Raw genomic sequence first — 16,264 nt, forward strand, 5'->3', positions numbered from 1 at the left:
CGCTACATTTTTCTTGCTGCTGTTTTAAAGGCCTGAGTGTGCTTGTTGTACCACGGTGTTGGATTATTTGCTTTAATCTTCTTTAAGCGCTGGGGAGCAACTATGTCTAAAGTGCTAGTAAAGAGAGAGTCAATAGTTTCTGTTGCAACATCAAGTTCCTCTTGGCTATCTGTAATGCTAAGGAAATAGAACTGATGAGGAAGATTATGCACAAAGCAATCTTTAGTCGTAGCGGTTATAGTCCTGCCAAATTTGAAGCGAGGGGATGGCTTTGCAGCCTTAGGTAAATTAAGTATACATGATATTAGGTAATGACCTGAGATGTCATCGCTCTGCTGCAGAATTTCAACGGTATTAACATTTATTGCATGTGACATTATTAGATCTAAAGTACGTGATCTACATACTTATCTACTCAAGTATGTGTGATTACGGCGATGAGTGGGTCCCGATATGTGTTGTCTAACTCCAATAGAGTTTAGAATGTCTCTAAATGCCAGTCCCAATGCGTCTTTTTCATTGTCTACATGGATATTAAAATCACCAACAATTAGTACTTTATCTGCAGCCAGTACTAACTCTGATAGAAAACCAGCAAATTGTTTGATAAAGTCTGTATTGTGCCCTGGTGGCCTGTATACAGTAGCCAACCCAAATGTCAAACGGGATTTATCATTTACACTACACAACGTTACATAAAGCACCAGAAGGTGTTATATTCAAAGAAGGTTCAAAGGAATTATATTTGAAACTAGACTTCTGAGTAATGCTGAAGATATTAATATAAATTACAGCAACACCTCCCCCTTTACCTTTCAGACAGTTGGTTTAGCCAGTTTGTCTGCTTCCTGACCTGGGCCCCAGTGAGTCAAGGTTTAGCTTTAAGACTATGTGCCAAATTACTAGAGAGAAGTGCAGCACCAGCCCAGGAGGGATGAATGTCGTCTATCTTCAACAGGTCAGGTCTGCCTCAAAAACCTTTCCAATTGTCTATGAACCCTATGTTATTTTGCAGACACCACTTAGACAACCACCCATTGAGTGATGATAATCTGCTAACTATTTCATCACTCCTTTTAACATGGAGGGGACCAGAGAAAAATATTGCCTTTGACATCGTACTTGCGAGTTTACACACCTTAATGTTAAGTTGCATTTTTTAATGTTAATTTTGGTGATCTCCGACTGGCGAAGTCGAACATCATTAGTGCCGACGTGAATAATAATCGTAGATAATTTACGATTAGCTTTAGCCAGCACTTTTAAATTTGCTTTGATGTCAGGTGCTCTGGCTCCCGGTAAACATGTGACTATGGTGGCTGGTGTCTCTATTTTCACGTTCTGTGTAATAGAATCGCCAATAACTAGGGCACTTTCAACAGGATCCTCAGTGGGTGCGTCACTGAGTGGGGAGAACCTGTTTGATGTTCTAATCGGAACGGAAGAGTGGTTTTTAGATCCGCGACTATGTCGTCTCACAGTTACCCAGCCCTGCTGCAAGGGCTCAGCCGGAACCAAACAATGAGTGTTCACCAAGCTAGTCGCATCCAAAGCAGTATTTAAAGCTGTAACTAGCCACGTTTACAAGCACACTTTTTTGTCAATCCGATTGAAAGATTTACTGGACTGTTTACATGAGACGTTATCTAAACCAATCTGGTGTTAACATGTGATGACTTTCAATCGCAATCATTGTGTGACATGCAGTTTGTCTGCGCCATCAAAAATGTCAACACTGTTTTCTCCATCAGCTGGAATGTGTTAACTGTAGCCATAGCAACTCTTAACGGCTACCAGGACTAATACAAGCTATTTATTTGTTGTAAAGTGTAATAATCATCTCAGGAAAAATAATTATTCTTCTGTCAAGCGCAGTTAAAGTAAAAACTGCCTGGGGCAATATACCCTCTCTGTTTCATTATTCCAACATTATCTTCATAACTTAGGAAATAAAAAGTTTAGCCCTCAGAAAAATGAACTTTCCTCTCTTGTCAACATGAGCGCGGCGCGCGCTGTCACGTAATGTAAGGACGCACACTTAAAAGCAGAGGTGGGTAGAGTAGCCAAAATCTTTACTCAAGTAAAAGTACAAGTACTTACGGAAATATTTACTCAAGTAAAAGTAAAAGTAACAATCGTAAGAGTTACTTGAGTAAGAGTAAAAAAGTATTAGATGAAAAAACTACTCAAGTACTTAGTTACTAGTTACTTTCGATCTGATTGATAAGATCCAAAAACCTTGAATTTCAGACTACTTAGAGAGCTTTCACACACCTCCAAATATGTGTGTGTGTGTGTGTTTAATGGTTAAACAGTGTAAATTAATGGTGTGCTGGGCTAACCACAGCTCTTTTTAAAACATACTTTGTTCTTATATTTTTAAAAGTATATGCATTCTTAAAAATACAGTCCCATTTTTAAACGTATGTATACACTGCAGACTGTTGTCTGTCCGGATATGTGTATAAATGCAAGATGTCACATTAGGCTATTCAATTTGTTTCGTTTTTAGCCTGATCTCATCAGTACCTGTGGCAACGTTTTTGCAAACCACAAAATATGTACCAATACGTACATATTGCGACAGTTTCAAAGTGAAATGTCCACTGGGTGGCGCTAAAAGCTTATTTTTTTCCAGAACAGATTTGCGTGAATCTGACATGTTTTGTTACGTTGTGTTTTTAACGTAGCCTACACCCACACTAAACCTACCCGAAAGTGTTAACAAAAGCAAATGTGACAAAAATAAAATTGTGTCCATGTATTTTTAGCTTGTGTTTAGAACACGTCTTTGAGCTCTTTTATCATGACTCGTTCTTCATGGGGTTCGTTCTCAAGCTTTTCGCATTGCAAATACAAATCTGTATCAGCTGAGCTATCGAGCAAGTCTGGTGAATCAGAAAAGCAGAACATGGAGCTGTGACGCAAAATTCAAAATGTTTTACAAACCATAGACTAACAAAAAATGCAGTTTTTCTGCCTGTAGTGTTCATTTCTGTTGGAATTCCTGCAGTGTGTATTGGTACGTATTTTGTGGTTTGCAAAAACATTGTCACAGGTACATTTTGCCAATGAGGTTGCTCGTTTTATGAGAAAAAAAAGATATGTAAATGTGCAGATGTGAACGTTTGTTTGTGGACGTGTGTTCGGAGGATTCAAACGATTTGTCAATGTTGCACAAGAGCGCATATGAGGAAAACACTCGGACAGTGTGTGAAATAGTATTACAATAAAGGAAAAGTGCCCATAGTTACCAAATTACCATTAACAGTGTTCAAATATAGGCATCATTGTTACACTTACCACTGCTCTCTCAGGTTGGAGCTGGAATTATTGTATGCTGAGATGTCAGTTCATATTGGTGCACACAGCATGCATTAGTTTATGAAACTGTTCTTTTTGACATCTTGGACTGAAAACAGGCGGAACATGAGGCCACGTATGGGTGATCTGCCGTAGCTCACACACATCTCCCTCTGCTTCGGCCATCATCTTCTGACTAAACGCGCGCTAATTTTATGCGGGTGATGCGTATCCACCTCTCGCGAAGCAGCCTCTCCAACGTTTCGCGAGACTTGCGAACAAGTCATAACTTATTTTAAAATATATAATTAATTATCACCATTGACAGTAGCGGAGGAACGCCACCGAATGTAACTAAGTAAAAGTACAGTTTTTTTACAAGAAATGTACTTGAGTAAAAGTAAAAGTACCAATTTTTAAATATACTCTAAAAGTACAAGTTACCCAAAAAATGTACTCAAGTAAATGTAACGAAGTAAATGTAATTCGTTACTACCCACCTCTGCTTAAAAGTAATCGGTCAGGTCGTTTACATGGTGAAAAATAGACTGTAAAAAAAATGAATAATGAGTTTGGAAGAGATTCAAGCTGTGCTGCTTTTGCTGGTTATGTATAGGTTTACTAAAGAGGTAATTAACAACGACAGAAAAGAGCACTAGCATATTTAGAAGGCTTGTAAAGCTAGATTTAAAATGACAATGTATATTATCAGCAGCTATTAAAGACATTGAACGTGAGATGGCTGACACGAAAACGCGCCATCAGACAGAGAGCAAGACTGATATTTACTGAACGTAGACCGAACCTCGCAAAAGACTTTTAAAAATGCCGGTTGAAATAAAATGCTCAGCATGTTCAGCGCCCAAGTCCCGCCCTCGAAAGTTCCTGAACTTTGAAAAAGTACTACCTCGCGAGCAGGGCCGTTTGGAGGGGGAAATATTTACCCAGAACTTCACTTAGACCCTGGTTCCTGCGGTCAAAACACACCGAGTACCACCCCAAAGTTCCTGGTTCCTGGGTAAAGTTCCTGCGGTGGAAACGCGGCTTAAGTTATATTTAGCAGTGTAGATAACAAAGAAAATATATCAAATAGAGATTCAAACGCAGCGATACAGAGCTACAAACGCTGAGGTTGGCAGGCAGCAGCAGGCAGACAGGAGCAATCGATCAGGAACAATCAATCAGCCAGGAGCAATTCAACTAGCAAGGAGTCAGGAGTCAGCAATGAAGCTTGAAGGAAAGTTGATTTTTCAATTCATGACCCCTTTAAAAATATGATGACAGATCGTGCTTTCCCAGAGATTTACCATCAATTACATTGTGATGTGTGTCCATAGCGACAAAGAGAGACATCCTTCACTCCAACCCATCTTGCAGGAAGAAAAGCACATTACTGATTGAAGATCTTCGGGGGCTGTCTCGGCTAAAGGAACACCACTAAACGAACAGGTTCCACAGCATAGAGGTGCCTTGTGGCTCCAGCTGAAGTAATAGTGTCTACCACAGATTGGGGTAGGTTACCTAGAACCTCTGCATCCCTATCCAGGGACCACAGAAGTCTGGACATGGGTGCCAGAGGGTGCCCCGTCTTTGAGAAATCAGGTTCTTCCTCCGAGGCCAGGGAGGTGCTGTCGCGAGGAGAACTATTTCTTAGAACTAGGTCCGCTTGGGCCAATAGAACGCAACTAACAAGACCTGCTCCTTGTCCTCCCTGACTTTTCACATTGTCTATATGAGAAGGCTCCCTGGGGGAAACACATTTACGTAGGTCCCGGGTCCAGCTGTGTGCCAATGCATCTGTGCCAAGGGTACCCTCGGTCAGTGAATAAAACAGCTGGCAATGCAACATGTCTAGGGCCGCAAACAGGTCTACCTGTACAGTCCCGAAGCACCTACAAATCTGCTGGACCACCTGGGGGTGGATTTTCCAAATCTCCCGGGAGCACTTGCTGTTGTGAGAGCTTGTCGGCTGCATGATTGAGCATGCCCGGTATGCAGTTGTGGAATGTAACGAAGTACAAATGGTTGCGCTGTTGACAATCGTGCATCCTCTCGAGGAGAAATGGAAACAAACCAACGCCGCTCGTACAGAGAAACTCAGTTACATACTGCAGTAAATATTCAAAATGTGAAGGTTTTTATATTTTATAACGTATAATACAGTTAAAAAACATCTCATGACACAACCAAGAGTGCTGTTTTCCTGAATACCATCACGACTGAAAATGTGACACTGATCTCATGACAGTTCCATAAACAATTAATTAAAATTAGTCACTTACATTTTAGATGCAATATAAACTGCTTTTGTTCTATTACAGCAGCAAAAATATTTCCAAGATCAGATCATATTTCCACATCAGAACCACAACGCATCTCACAGCAATAGTGTGTTAAAGGGGGGGTGAAATGCTGTTTCATGCATACTGAGCTTTTTACACTGTTAAAGACTTGGATTACCATTCTAAACATAGACAAAGTTTCAGAAACTAATGTTGGGCATTTGATGGAGTATTTCTGTGTCAAAAATACTCCTTCCGGTTTACCACAAGTTTCGGAGAGTTTTTTTTTTGAGTATGGGTCCGCTTGACGTCGACAGAGCGGTTGGTCCTTGTATGGGCCATACGGGTTCTTCTCCCGGAAGGGTGCGCGCGCGTGTGACTAGAGCAAGAGAGCAAATGCACGCCCTATAAAAACTGCTCTCAGCTGCAGATCCACTCGTCCGTGAACACTTTATTCCTATGGGTGACATCAAACGACTTTAACGCGTCCGCATAGCATTCCGGGAAGGCAGCGCTGCATTTGAACCAATTTGAACGCAGAAATGACGGGAAGCTTCACAACATCGCTTCAGTCGTGTCGCAAAAGTGGATCTCCACGGTCACTGCTGTCAGGACTTCACAAAATCAACAGTTATCAAGGAAGTGTGTTTGACGGAGCGGTCCCAACGATAAAGGTTCGGTCCTGCTTTGGAAGCAGGCGGTGAGTAAAACTGCTTCAAATGTCTATGTTGTTGGCTATCGTAGTGTAAGTAAACATCCGTAAACAACACGATCGTGTATAACGTTAGTTAATTTATCAATGGAGCATGCGATCTATGGTGTGTGTTTAAATACATTTGTTGAGCTGACCAATATAGGTGTCAATTTGTTTATTGTAAAACCACCCTGATTCTGGATCATATCTGTATTAGTTGAATCTGATTGATAAAGCCATGGTATATTTAGGGTAGCGTTTCCTTCTTCACGCTTGAGGACGTCACTGCTTTGTGCGCACTCGTCATTCTTTAGCTCCGCCCACACGGTACACCTCCAGGCGCTCGTTTTTTTCCGGAAAGACTCGTTTTTTTCTGGAGATATGAAGGATGCAATACTACTCTATAGGTACTCAAGATTGACATGAGATTGACTGAAACTGAGTGTTTCACCCCCCCTTTAATGAATGATTCAGCGTTTGAATGAATCGGTTGAATCAAAGATTCAATGACCTGTTCGTAAACGACTGCCTCATTCATGAACGAATCAGCCGTTTGAACAAACCGACTCAATGACTCACTCATTAAGACCTGCCGCCACCTACTGGTGGTTTAGTTTATGTTTAAACATTCTTTCCAACGTTTCTTATTGTATTGAAAATATATAGTTAAAACAATCTCATAACATTATTTAATGCAGTTGTAATTTGTCAGTGTAAATTGTTTAATTTAACAACCATATAGCATTATTTTAATTTAATTTATTGATCAAATTTAAGAATATAAAAGGAAAGCTGAAGCATATCCTATATTTAAGATTAATCCTCATAAATATGAAGATTTAAGTACATCAAAGCTGATGAAAACGTTACTTCTGAATATTGACATTTAACTCTGCAGATCACCCTGATATTGTGAGTCAGAATGTAAACTGGGCAACAGATGATACGCACAATTAGCCTACATTAACCCAAAACTAACTTAAAACGCCACAGCCCATACTGTTTTCTTCTTTTTAATTATTAGAATAAAGACATTAAGAGAATAAATTGTTATACAAGTACTTTTACTTTTAATACTAAAAGCACATTTAAAATCAAGTACTTTTTTACTTTTACTTAAGTGGGATTGTCATTGTAATACTTCTACTTTTACTTAAGTAAATATGGCTCTGGTTATTTGTACTTTTACTTAAGTACTGAGATTCAGTACTTCCTCCACCACTGCCGGTATGTGAGTAGTGTGAAACAACCTAAGATACTTCTGAGTCCACAGGAGGAGATGGCAGGTTGTCACATGTGACAGGAAAGTAAACGCAACTGGCTGAGGTGACTGAGAACCATGTCCGTGTGTTCACACAACTGCTCTCTCAACTGGGCCAGTATGAGCCAGTTGTTGAGGTAGTTGAGAATGCAAACACCATGCTCTCTCTCATGCGAGCAATGGCTGCCTCCACGACTTTCATGAAGAAACATGGTGACGGGCAGCCCAAAGGGTAGGACTTTGTACTGATATGCTCGTCACTCATAAAAAATCTTGAGACATGAATGTATGTGTCCTTCAGGTTGATTGCAGTAAACCAATCTTGGGGACGGATGCACCCGAAGATGCTTTTATATCTTGAACAGCAGCCTGTGCAGGGACCGATTCAAGACTTGCAGGTCCAAGATTGGCTGTAAACCTTTGCCTTTCTTGGGTACAATGAAGTAAAGGCTGTAGAAGCCTGTCTTAAAAGTGGCTGGAGGGACTGGCTTTATTGCGTCCTTTGCCAGCAGGACTGCAGTTTCTGCCCATAAGACAGGAGCTGCCTCCTACTGCACAGAGGTGAAGTGGATGCCCCTGAACTGGGGGAGGAGACAATCTGAATTGCATAACCGAGTCTAATGGTATGCATGAGCCAGTGAGATGGACTGGGAAACGCTAGCCACGTTCCCAGTGGCCAAGCAAGCGGGACCAACGACACAGCAGACATACCCGCAGGGAGGCAGAATCCAGGGACCCGACTCTGACAGCCCAAAGTGGAGTCTGGGTGTGTGATGAAACACTTTGCTTCTTCTACAGGTGTGCGGGACTTCTTGAGTTCTTCCTGGACACAATCTCCTCATGTACCTCTGGGAAGAATGGCACTGGTTGGGGCACTGAGGTTTGGGACATGGTGGAGGGTTCCACATGAACCCAACCTTTTCGGCTGACCGCAGCCAAGTCTTCACCATCAGATGACTGAAGCTCCCCCTCTGATGTAGTGATCAACAACTTCTCATCAGCCGGAGCCCTGAAAGAAATGGCTTTATGTCCACTTTGAGGAGTACCAGGATGTTTTTTCAGAAGCTTCACCAGCTGCGGTATTATAAAGGGGTGAGGAGCCTATGAAGATTGACTCGGCGGGGAAGCCCTTACTGTAATCCTCAGGTCACATGGCTGTTCGCCGAAGTAGCCCTTTTTTGCTGGGCATAGGTAAGGGGTCTCCACCCACTCAGAGGTAAGCGAGTCTCGACCTTAACAACGAAACAGTCATGTTCCCTCAGTGAGAACATGAAATATCCTCAAAAGCTGTCTCCGTGTTTTAAATGGCCAAACCCGTGAGACATTGATTGTGACCATCAGCTGGATACAGGGAACGACCGTATCCAGAAATCCATGGGTGGAATGACATCTTGAAACAGATGCAGTCGCATTGTCACACCTGTGTCACTCTTTTAGGGAAATAAGTTCTCTTAACTAGTGCTGAAGCACTCAAGGATGGCTGCTGTACACACGCAGGCAGATAGTGCAGTCCTGCTGTGTACACTCACAAAACGGAACGCCCTCACCGAACCACACCGCTGGTAAAACAGCAGTCTCTTTGAAGGCACCCCTCTGCACTCAGTGGTGTGAAAACAGCAGTTGTTGAGCTTGTCAGCTCGCGGCCACCGTTGGACGTGATGTGACACAAACACCACTAAGAAAAGCTTCTGTACTCATAATATTACACTCTTTAGGATCAGGAACAAACAATAGTTGGTCGGCTCCTAAGTAAAAGACAAAGTACGCTGCATCCGCTTCCGTATTTTTACCTGTGCTATGGGGCGGAGTGCGAGATGTAAATTGCATTGAAAATGCACCTGAATATGATAGGAGCTCCCTGAAGTTATTCCAATACCTCGTTGAATGTGACCGACTGAAAGGGATTTATAAGTTATTTATAAGTTATTTTATATTATAACAATAATTCACAATACTACTGTTTTTACTGTGTATTTAATAAAATAAATGCAGCCATGGCAAGCATAAGAGATGTTTAAGCATGCAAACTGTTTTTCATTAAAATGATTATCTATTATAGATAATATAAAATGTTAAAATGTTAAAACATGTATTAAAATAGCAAAAACAACATTCGCTGTTGCATACAAGTTTTTTTTTTTTCCATTAGGGCAATTTCACACAGAAATACTTTTTATGTATTTACACAGTCAGAGAAGCAAGACAGATTTAATAACCGATTTTATCGCTGTTCATAAAGCAGCTGTTTTTCATCAGCTGTTTAATGAAAGAAATGTGCTGCCAGAAAATTATTTTTGGGTCAGCAAGACCTGAGTCTTCCAGCTGTTGTTCCATCTAAATGTTACCTTTCTTGAAAACAATTCTGATTTCCTAGAGAGAGCGCAGAAGAATTTGGCCAGACTGTGCAAGCTGATTTATGAACTCAAAGTTCATGGCTCTTAGTCAATAATATGACTGAATCTTTAGAAACAGTTCAGGATGTTTTGATATTTTGCATGTGAAAAAAGCAACAGTCAGATGGAACTGCTTTAATGTAGCATCTGTGAGAAGCAAGACAGTTATTCAAAGATCAGCAAAACAGTAAGGGATTTACATGAAAAGTGAATTTGAGTGCATTTGTGTATTTGCATACTATTTATCACCATTTCCCTGATGTTGATTTCATGAACTAGCATTGATTTTTCTGTCACCTTAAAGGGATAGTTCACCCAAAATGTTTAATTCTTTCATTAATTACTCACCCTCATGTTGTTCCAAACCATAGGAAGAACACTTTTTAAAAAAAATATAAAATATGACAGCTTTGTCGTTCCATAGACAGCTACACAACTGACACTCTGAAAAATGTCATAAGGATTGTTAAATGAATCAGTAACAGTTTAAAATAAGGTTCATTGGTTAAATATTAGTTAATGTTTTAACTAACATGAACTAACCATGAGAAGTAATTTGTTGTAATTTTTTAGTGTATTTACTATTCTTTGTTAACGTTAGTTAATGAGAATACAGCTAATCATAGTTTGTTAATGTTATTTCATTGTGCATTAACTAATGTTAACAAGATTTTATTAATGCATTAGTAAATGTTGAAATTAACATTAACAAAGATTAATAAATGCTTTATATGGGCAGATCATTGTTAATTCTTGTTAACTAATGTAGTTACCAGTAACCTATGAACGTTATTGTAAAGTGTTACCAACGAATCCATATGAATTGAGCTTTTTAGTCCACATTTTCTGAAAAGACTCAATGGCTTTTAAATAGGAAAAGATTGAATGGCTTATATTCACATATAAACATTGGGCGCATTTACATGCACATTCTTAAGCCGATTATGCCTAAGTCAACAATGAACATGGTCATGTAAATTTGTTAACCCGTTTTCTTTTATCGGAGTAAGGTTGTTTTTTTCCTCTTACCCCGATTTCATGTGGCATGTAAACGCATTAACCTGCTTTCTGTCGGCTTATTGAAGTGCGTATAGGTGACAAAAATGCTAAATGTAAACGCATCCAGACATAGCGAGCAAGTGTTTCACATGAAATAAGGACATACAGTATATCACCAACACAGACTCTTAAAACCCAGAAATTTGTACAGATGTGTTCTCTTCTCATGTAGCAGAGTAGAAGAGGTTTACTAAAGTCATCTTCCTCGTTCTTCTTCATCTTCTTCTGCGTGCATTATCATCACCACTGGGGCCTGACAGAACGACGGACCAAACAAACAAAAGGATACAAAATATTGACGTCAGTGTTTGTAGGAGTTTTTTTCATTTTCGTGTTCAGTATTTTATTTTCCAGTTTTCCCCCTGTGTGCACCATGACCCTTCCCGCGGTCGAGCTAATGTGCCTTGATCAGGGAGAGAAGTCCCTCGAGAGACATCTACAATGGTACTTGGATCTCGCCCATCAGACCACCTTCCGGGACTACTGCCTCGAGGGAGCTTTTCGTCGTATGTGGAGTGGGTGCTGGCATCCTGCAACTCATCTTTCACCGTCGTGGACGCCACCAGTCCTACTCCTGATCCAGGACCCAGCCCAGTACCACATCGCAACGAGGAATGGCAGGACGTGCCCACCGCAGATGGAGAGAAGACCTTGGCAGCGAAGCCTGAGGGGAACCCGTCTGACCAGGTGTGCAAGCCAAATGACCCTTCCATCGCCGAGGGAGTTCTCGTGGAGTTCGAGGGAATGGAGACGAGCCCGGCCCACCCTCCCACCACTGAGAGTGAGTGCTGGATCAGCTTGGACAGTTTGCTTTCCTGTGGAGAGAACAATTCCCTGTGCCCCCTCATCGCATTGAAATCTTTGTCATCAGTCTTGTTAACCCCACCCATCCTCCCTCTCCTCACCTCTCCAAACTGCCAGCTACTGCCATAGTCCTGTGAACACAATCGGTCGTCTTCAGTCCTCCTCCTCAGCCTTCTACTACTCCTACAGACCAGTCATCGTTTCCTCCCATCAGTCCATCATCCTCACCTCTGCCTCCTCTCAGTCAACCCTCGGATCTGCTGGGAGTCACCGATCCCTGGAAAGTTGAAGCCTGTGGCTCCGCCTCCAGCCTCCGGGGGCTCCGCTCCACCTCGACCCGTCATCCTGGCTCCTACGCCCTCACTCCTTCCTCCCTCGGCTCCAACAAGGACCATCAGCCATTCGTCATCGCAGGGCTCCCTCGCTACGTCGGCTTCACTTGGGTCAGACATCGCCATGCCTTCGCCGCAGACTTGCAGACTTGCAAGGCTCGTTCGTTGCTCTCTGGCACTCCAACCCTTCAGCCTCGGCAAGCTCCGCCTTCCCTCAAGCTTTACCTACGTCATCTTCCTCGTAATTCTTCATCTTCTTCTGCGTGCATTATCATCACCACTGGGGCCTGACACACGGGACATCACAACTGACATAACATTTGGAATACTCAGATGCGGAAATTATTATTTTTGACGTCACTACAAGGAAATAACCCGGTTTATTAATAAAGTCATGTAAATAGGCCTGTCGTGATAGTCGATAAATCAATTAATCGCACGATAAAAAAATGAGCTTGATCATTTTTCTGGCCGCGATAATTGCCATTTGCATGCTTTTTTGTTTTCCTCGTCTCTCGTTGATTGCGCGCGCCTCATCCGTTTGGGGAGGTGTTTATACTCTACGCGCAGACCGGGTGCGGTGTGATGAGACATCATTCTCTGCCAGCAGATTCGTCTGATTACAGTCTATGTCTGGAACTCATGGCTCTTCGGTTACGGAGCCACACGCAAAATTACGAAATTTGACGTGTCATGCACAACGCCAGGTGAAATGGGGTCTCGCGCACTCCGCGTCGACGTCATTTTTGCCGCGCGCACCCTCACGCTCGAGCAGACGTGTCGTGTATAAACAAGGCTTAAATCTACACTGAAGTTTGATAAACGCAATTTAATTCTTCAGTTCAATCTTTGTGTGCTAAAAAGGCACATAAGTTCCTGTAGATAGCAATACACATTCTCCTTTTTTTTGCCAAATAAATGAAAAGCATGTCATCAATGTCTTCTCTCTTGCTGTATCAAAATATCACTTTCCTCAGAGATGGTCAAGTTCAGTTTGTGCATGATTAGGCTATGATATAACTTTTTTTTTTTTTAATACTGTATCCTAAATTGTGGATAATTAATATATCATATGCTGAAGTACATTTCTGGATTAAAAGAAACAAAAAGAACAAGAACCGTACAGAACGGAAAACCGTGACCCTAAAACCATGATACAAACCGAACCGTGGGTTTTGTGAACCGTGCCACCCTAATATGCACCTAAAACACAATCATCCGTTGTAGTTTTCATGCATTTTATTTATTGTTTTTGGTACTTATTTAAATTCATTTTTTTAAACAGACTGTGAGAGTCTTTGCTTTTATTGTTTTTGGTTGTTTTGTTCATTTATTGTGGTTAAATAGTCTTTAGAAATTAAAGTTTATTGATCTTTTAAAAGGTGTACCTGCAATGTTATGCCATTATCATTATTTTAGATGAAAATGGTTTCAGAACGACAATATTATCGTTTATCGCAATAATTTCTTGGCCAATTTATCGTCCAGCAAAATTTTACTTGCATTGTCAGTTTACTGGTTTGTATGTAAATGGGGAAAACTGGTTATTTCAATAAGCTGATATTTGTGAGCAATCAGCTTATGGTGTGCATGTAAACGTGCTCATTGATCAGCAAACATAAACAGAAGCACAACTGAACCTGCTTGACGTGCAAGAACTTTATGAACTTTTTGAAGCATCACTGTTTCAATGTGTCTATGGAGGGACAGAAAGCTCTCAGATTTCATCAAAAAGATCTTTATTTGTGTTCCGAAGAAAAAAGAAAGTCTTGCTGGTTTGGAATAACATGAGATGACAAAATTACAGGCAGTACAGGAACCCCTTTGTTAAAACTTGTGTGTAAATTCAGAAGATGCATTTTCTATGTAACTAAAATTGTTATCCTTATTGATCAAAAAATTCCTGCATTGAAAGCGTATTACATTAAAACTACTATATATAATAGTATATAATAATAATGCAATGAAGGACTATAGTGGGTCCTCCTGATAATGCCAAATGTCTGCCTACATTATTTAAAATATCTGTACAGTTACAGAGTGCAAGCATATGTGTATAACATAATTCTATAATTTCAGCTTTAAAATCATGAATATTTTTATTCTGGTGTCACCATTGGGATTGGTGCATTGGGAACCAGGAACAAGCCCGAGCCTATTCATGTGCATCCCTGATGTAATACCAAATTTAGCATTTTAATAAACAGTACATTTTTGTTCATTCTTTTTATTGGCTTATAGTATTGCAAAAATATTGTATTGTGATTTTAGTGTTGTGAATTGTATTAAATCATATGAGAGTATTGTTACACCTCTAGTTTCTTTCCACCATTGATTTTGATTCATGTAGAACTATTTGCATGTGCCACAAACCAAATCTTGAATTCTCTAAGATAATCTTCTGCGTGACTTTCTTTTGGAATTCTTTCCTTCCTTGTTTCTCTCTTTTTTTTTACTTCTTTTGCTATGTGCAACATTACCAACTGTGCCCCTCCGCACTCAAGCAGGAGCAGAGGTGCTCTACGACCGACACGTCACTCACATTCACCGGAAAGACACTGGCTGGGAAGTGTGTCTTAAAGGTGGAGCATCACAGCAGTTTGACGTTGTGGTTTTAACCATGCCAGTACCCCAAATACTTCAGCTGCAAGGAGACGTGGAATCTTGTGAGTACATTACAACATCACCGCAAACATGCACACACACACACACACACACACACACACACACACACACACACACACACACACACACACACACAAACATAGAATTGAAATATGACTTTTGGTTTTGCTGTCTGCCATTGTTTCCTTTTTAAAATATCCTGTGAAGTTGCATCTTTTTGTCATTTTATTTAAGAAATAGTGACAGTAGAGCTGAACGGAAATTGGCGTGAAATGCAGTGGACAGATATATTTTTATTATAGAAACTAAATTACAACAAATACATTCATTTCTATCATTACATTCTAAGGAAAATATGTTTCACTGCATTGATCTCCTGGAATAAAAGATAAAAATTAAATTTTTGTCACTCATTATAAAGGTCCCGTTCTTCGCGTGTTTTCGAAGCTCTGATTATGTTTACAGTGTGCAATATAACATGAGTTCATGTTTCGCGTGTAAAAAAAACCAACAGTATTTTTCACACAATTTACTTATCTGTACAGCTCTGTTTTCTCTGTCCTAAAAACGGCCTGATGATTTCCTTGTTCTATGAAGTCCCTGCTTCAGAAACACGTAACGAGTTCTGATTAGGCCAGCGGTTCACATGTTGTGATTGGACAGCAGCTCAGCGCACTTTCCTCGGAAAGGTCCCGCCTCTTACCATAACGGATGCAAGCGCTCAAAGTGCGCTCTTCTCCACGTGGGAGAGCAACAAGAAGATGCCCCCTTTTTTGCGTGTTCTTGTGGGCGGAGGGTTAGTCAACAAACTGTTCTAGTGACGTCATTCCTGAAGGAAGTGCAGAGGTGTAGAGTCCAAACCGGCCGTTCGCTGTAGGCTTTGAAAGGGAACTTCTGTTAAATAAAATATCTCGCTTGGCATTGAACTTTGAGCATTATAATTTTACAAGTATTATTTATGCTCTAACAGCAACATTACACACTAACTAAAGTTTGAAAGATGGAATCGCGAAGAACGGGACCTATAATTTGTCAAAATTATAATTACAAACCTACTGTACATACACAAACTATGTTAGGGTCAAAGATTATCTCCTATGGTGGTTTACATGTATCTTTACATCCTGAATGCTTAAAAGTGCTATAAAAATCATATACTTACCCTCATCATATGCTTACCCTCTGTTGTTCCAAACCTGTATGACTTTTATTTCTTCTGTCTAATTTAAAAAGAAGATATTTCGAAGAATGTTGGTAACCAAACAGTTTTGAGTCTTGTTTCAAATGGACAAAAAATACAGTGGAAGTCTTTGGAAACCGAACGTGTTTGGTGGACTGTCCCATTTAAAAAGTGCCCCATTATGCTTTTTTTAATATTACCTTTCATGCAGTGTGTAATATAGCTGTTTGTTAATGTAAAATTTCTGCAAAGTTTTAAAGATTCAATTGCACCATCTGACCAGTCAGAGCAGAGTAGGCTCTCGGATAGAAGGGGTTTAGAGAGACTGATT

At 40.6% G+C, this 16,264-nt stretch overlaps 1 protein-coding gene across 3 annotated transcripts in view; it reads left to right on the forward strand.

The window, feature by feature from the left end:
• Positions 1–16,264, forward strand: part of rnls (renalase, FAD-dependent amine oxidase) — a 104,604-nt gene that overhangs the window by 15,658 nt on the left and 72,682 nt on the right. For 2 of the 3 annotated variants that reach the window (XM_067429888.1, XM_067429890.1), the window contains exon 4: positions 14,633–14,794. In XM_067429888.1, the coding sequence (XP_067285989.1) occupies positions 14,633–14,794 (162 nt within the window). The remainder of the gene's footprint in view (positions 1–14,632; positions 14,795–16,264) is intronic. The other variant, XM_067429889.1, reaches the window with a different exon arrangement.

This window comes from Pseudorasbora parva, chromosome 21 (genome assembly GCF_024679245.1).
Source record: "Pseudorasbora parva isolate DD20220531a chromosome 21, ASM2467924v1, whole genome shotgun sequence".
NCBI lineage: Eukaryota > Metazoa > Chordata > Actinopteri > Cypriniformes > Gobionidae > Pseudorasbora > Pseudorasbora parva.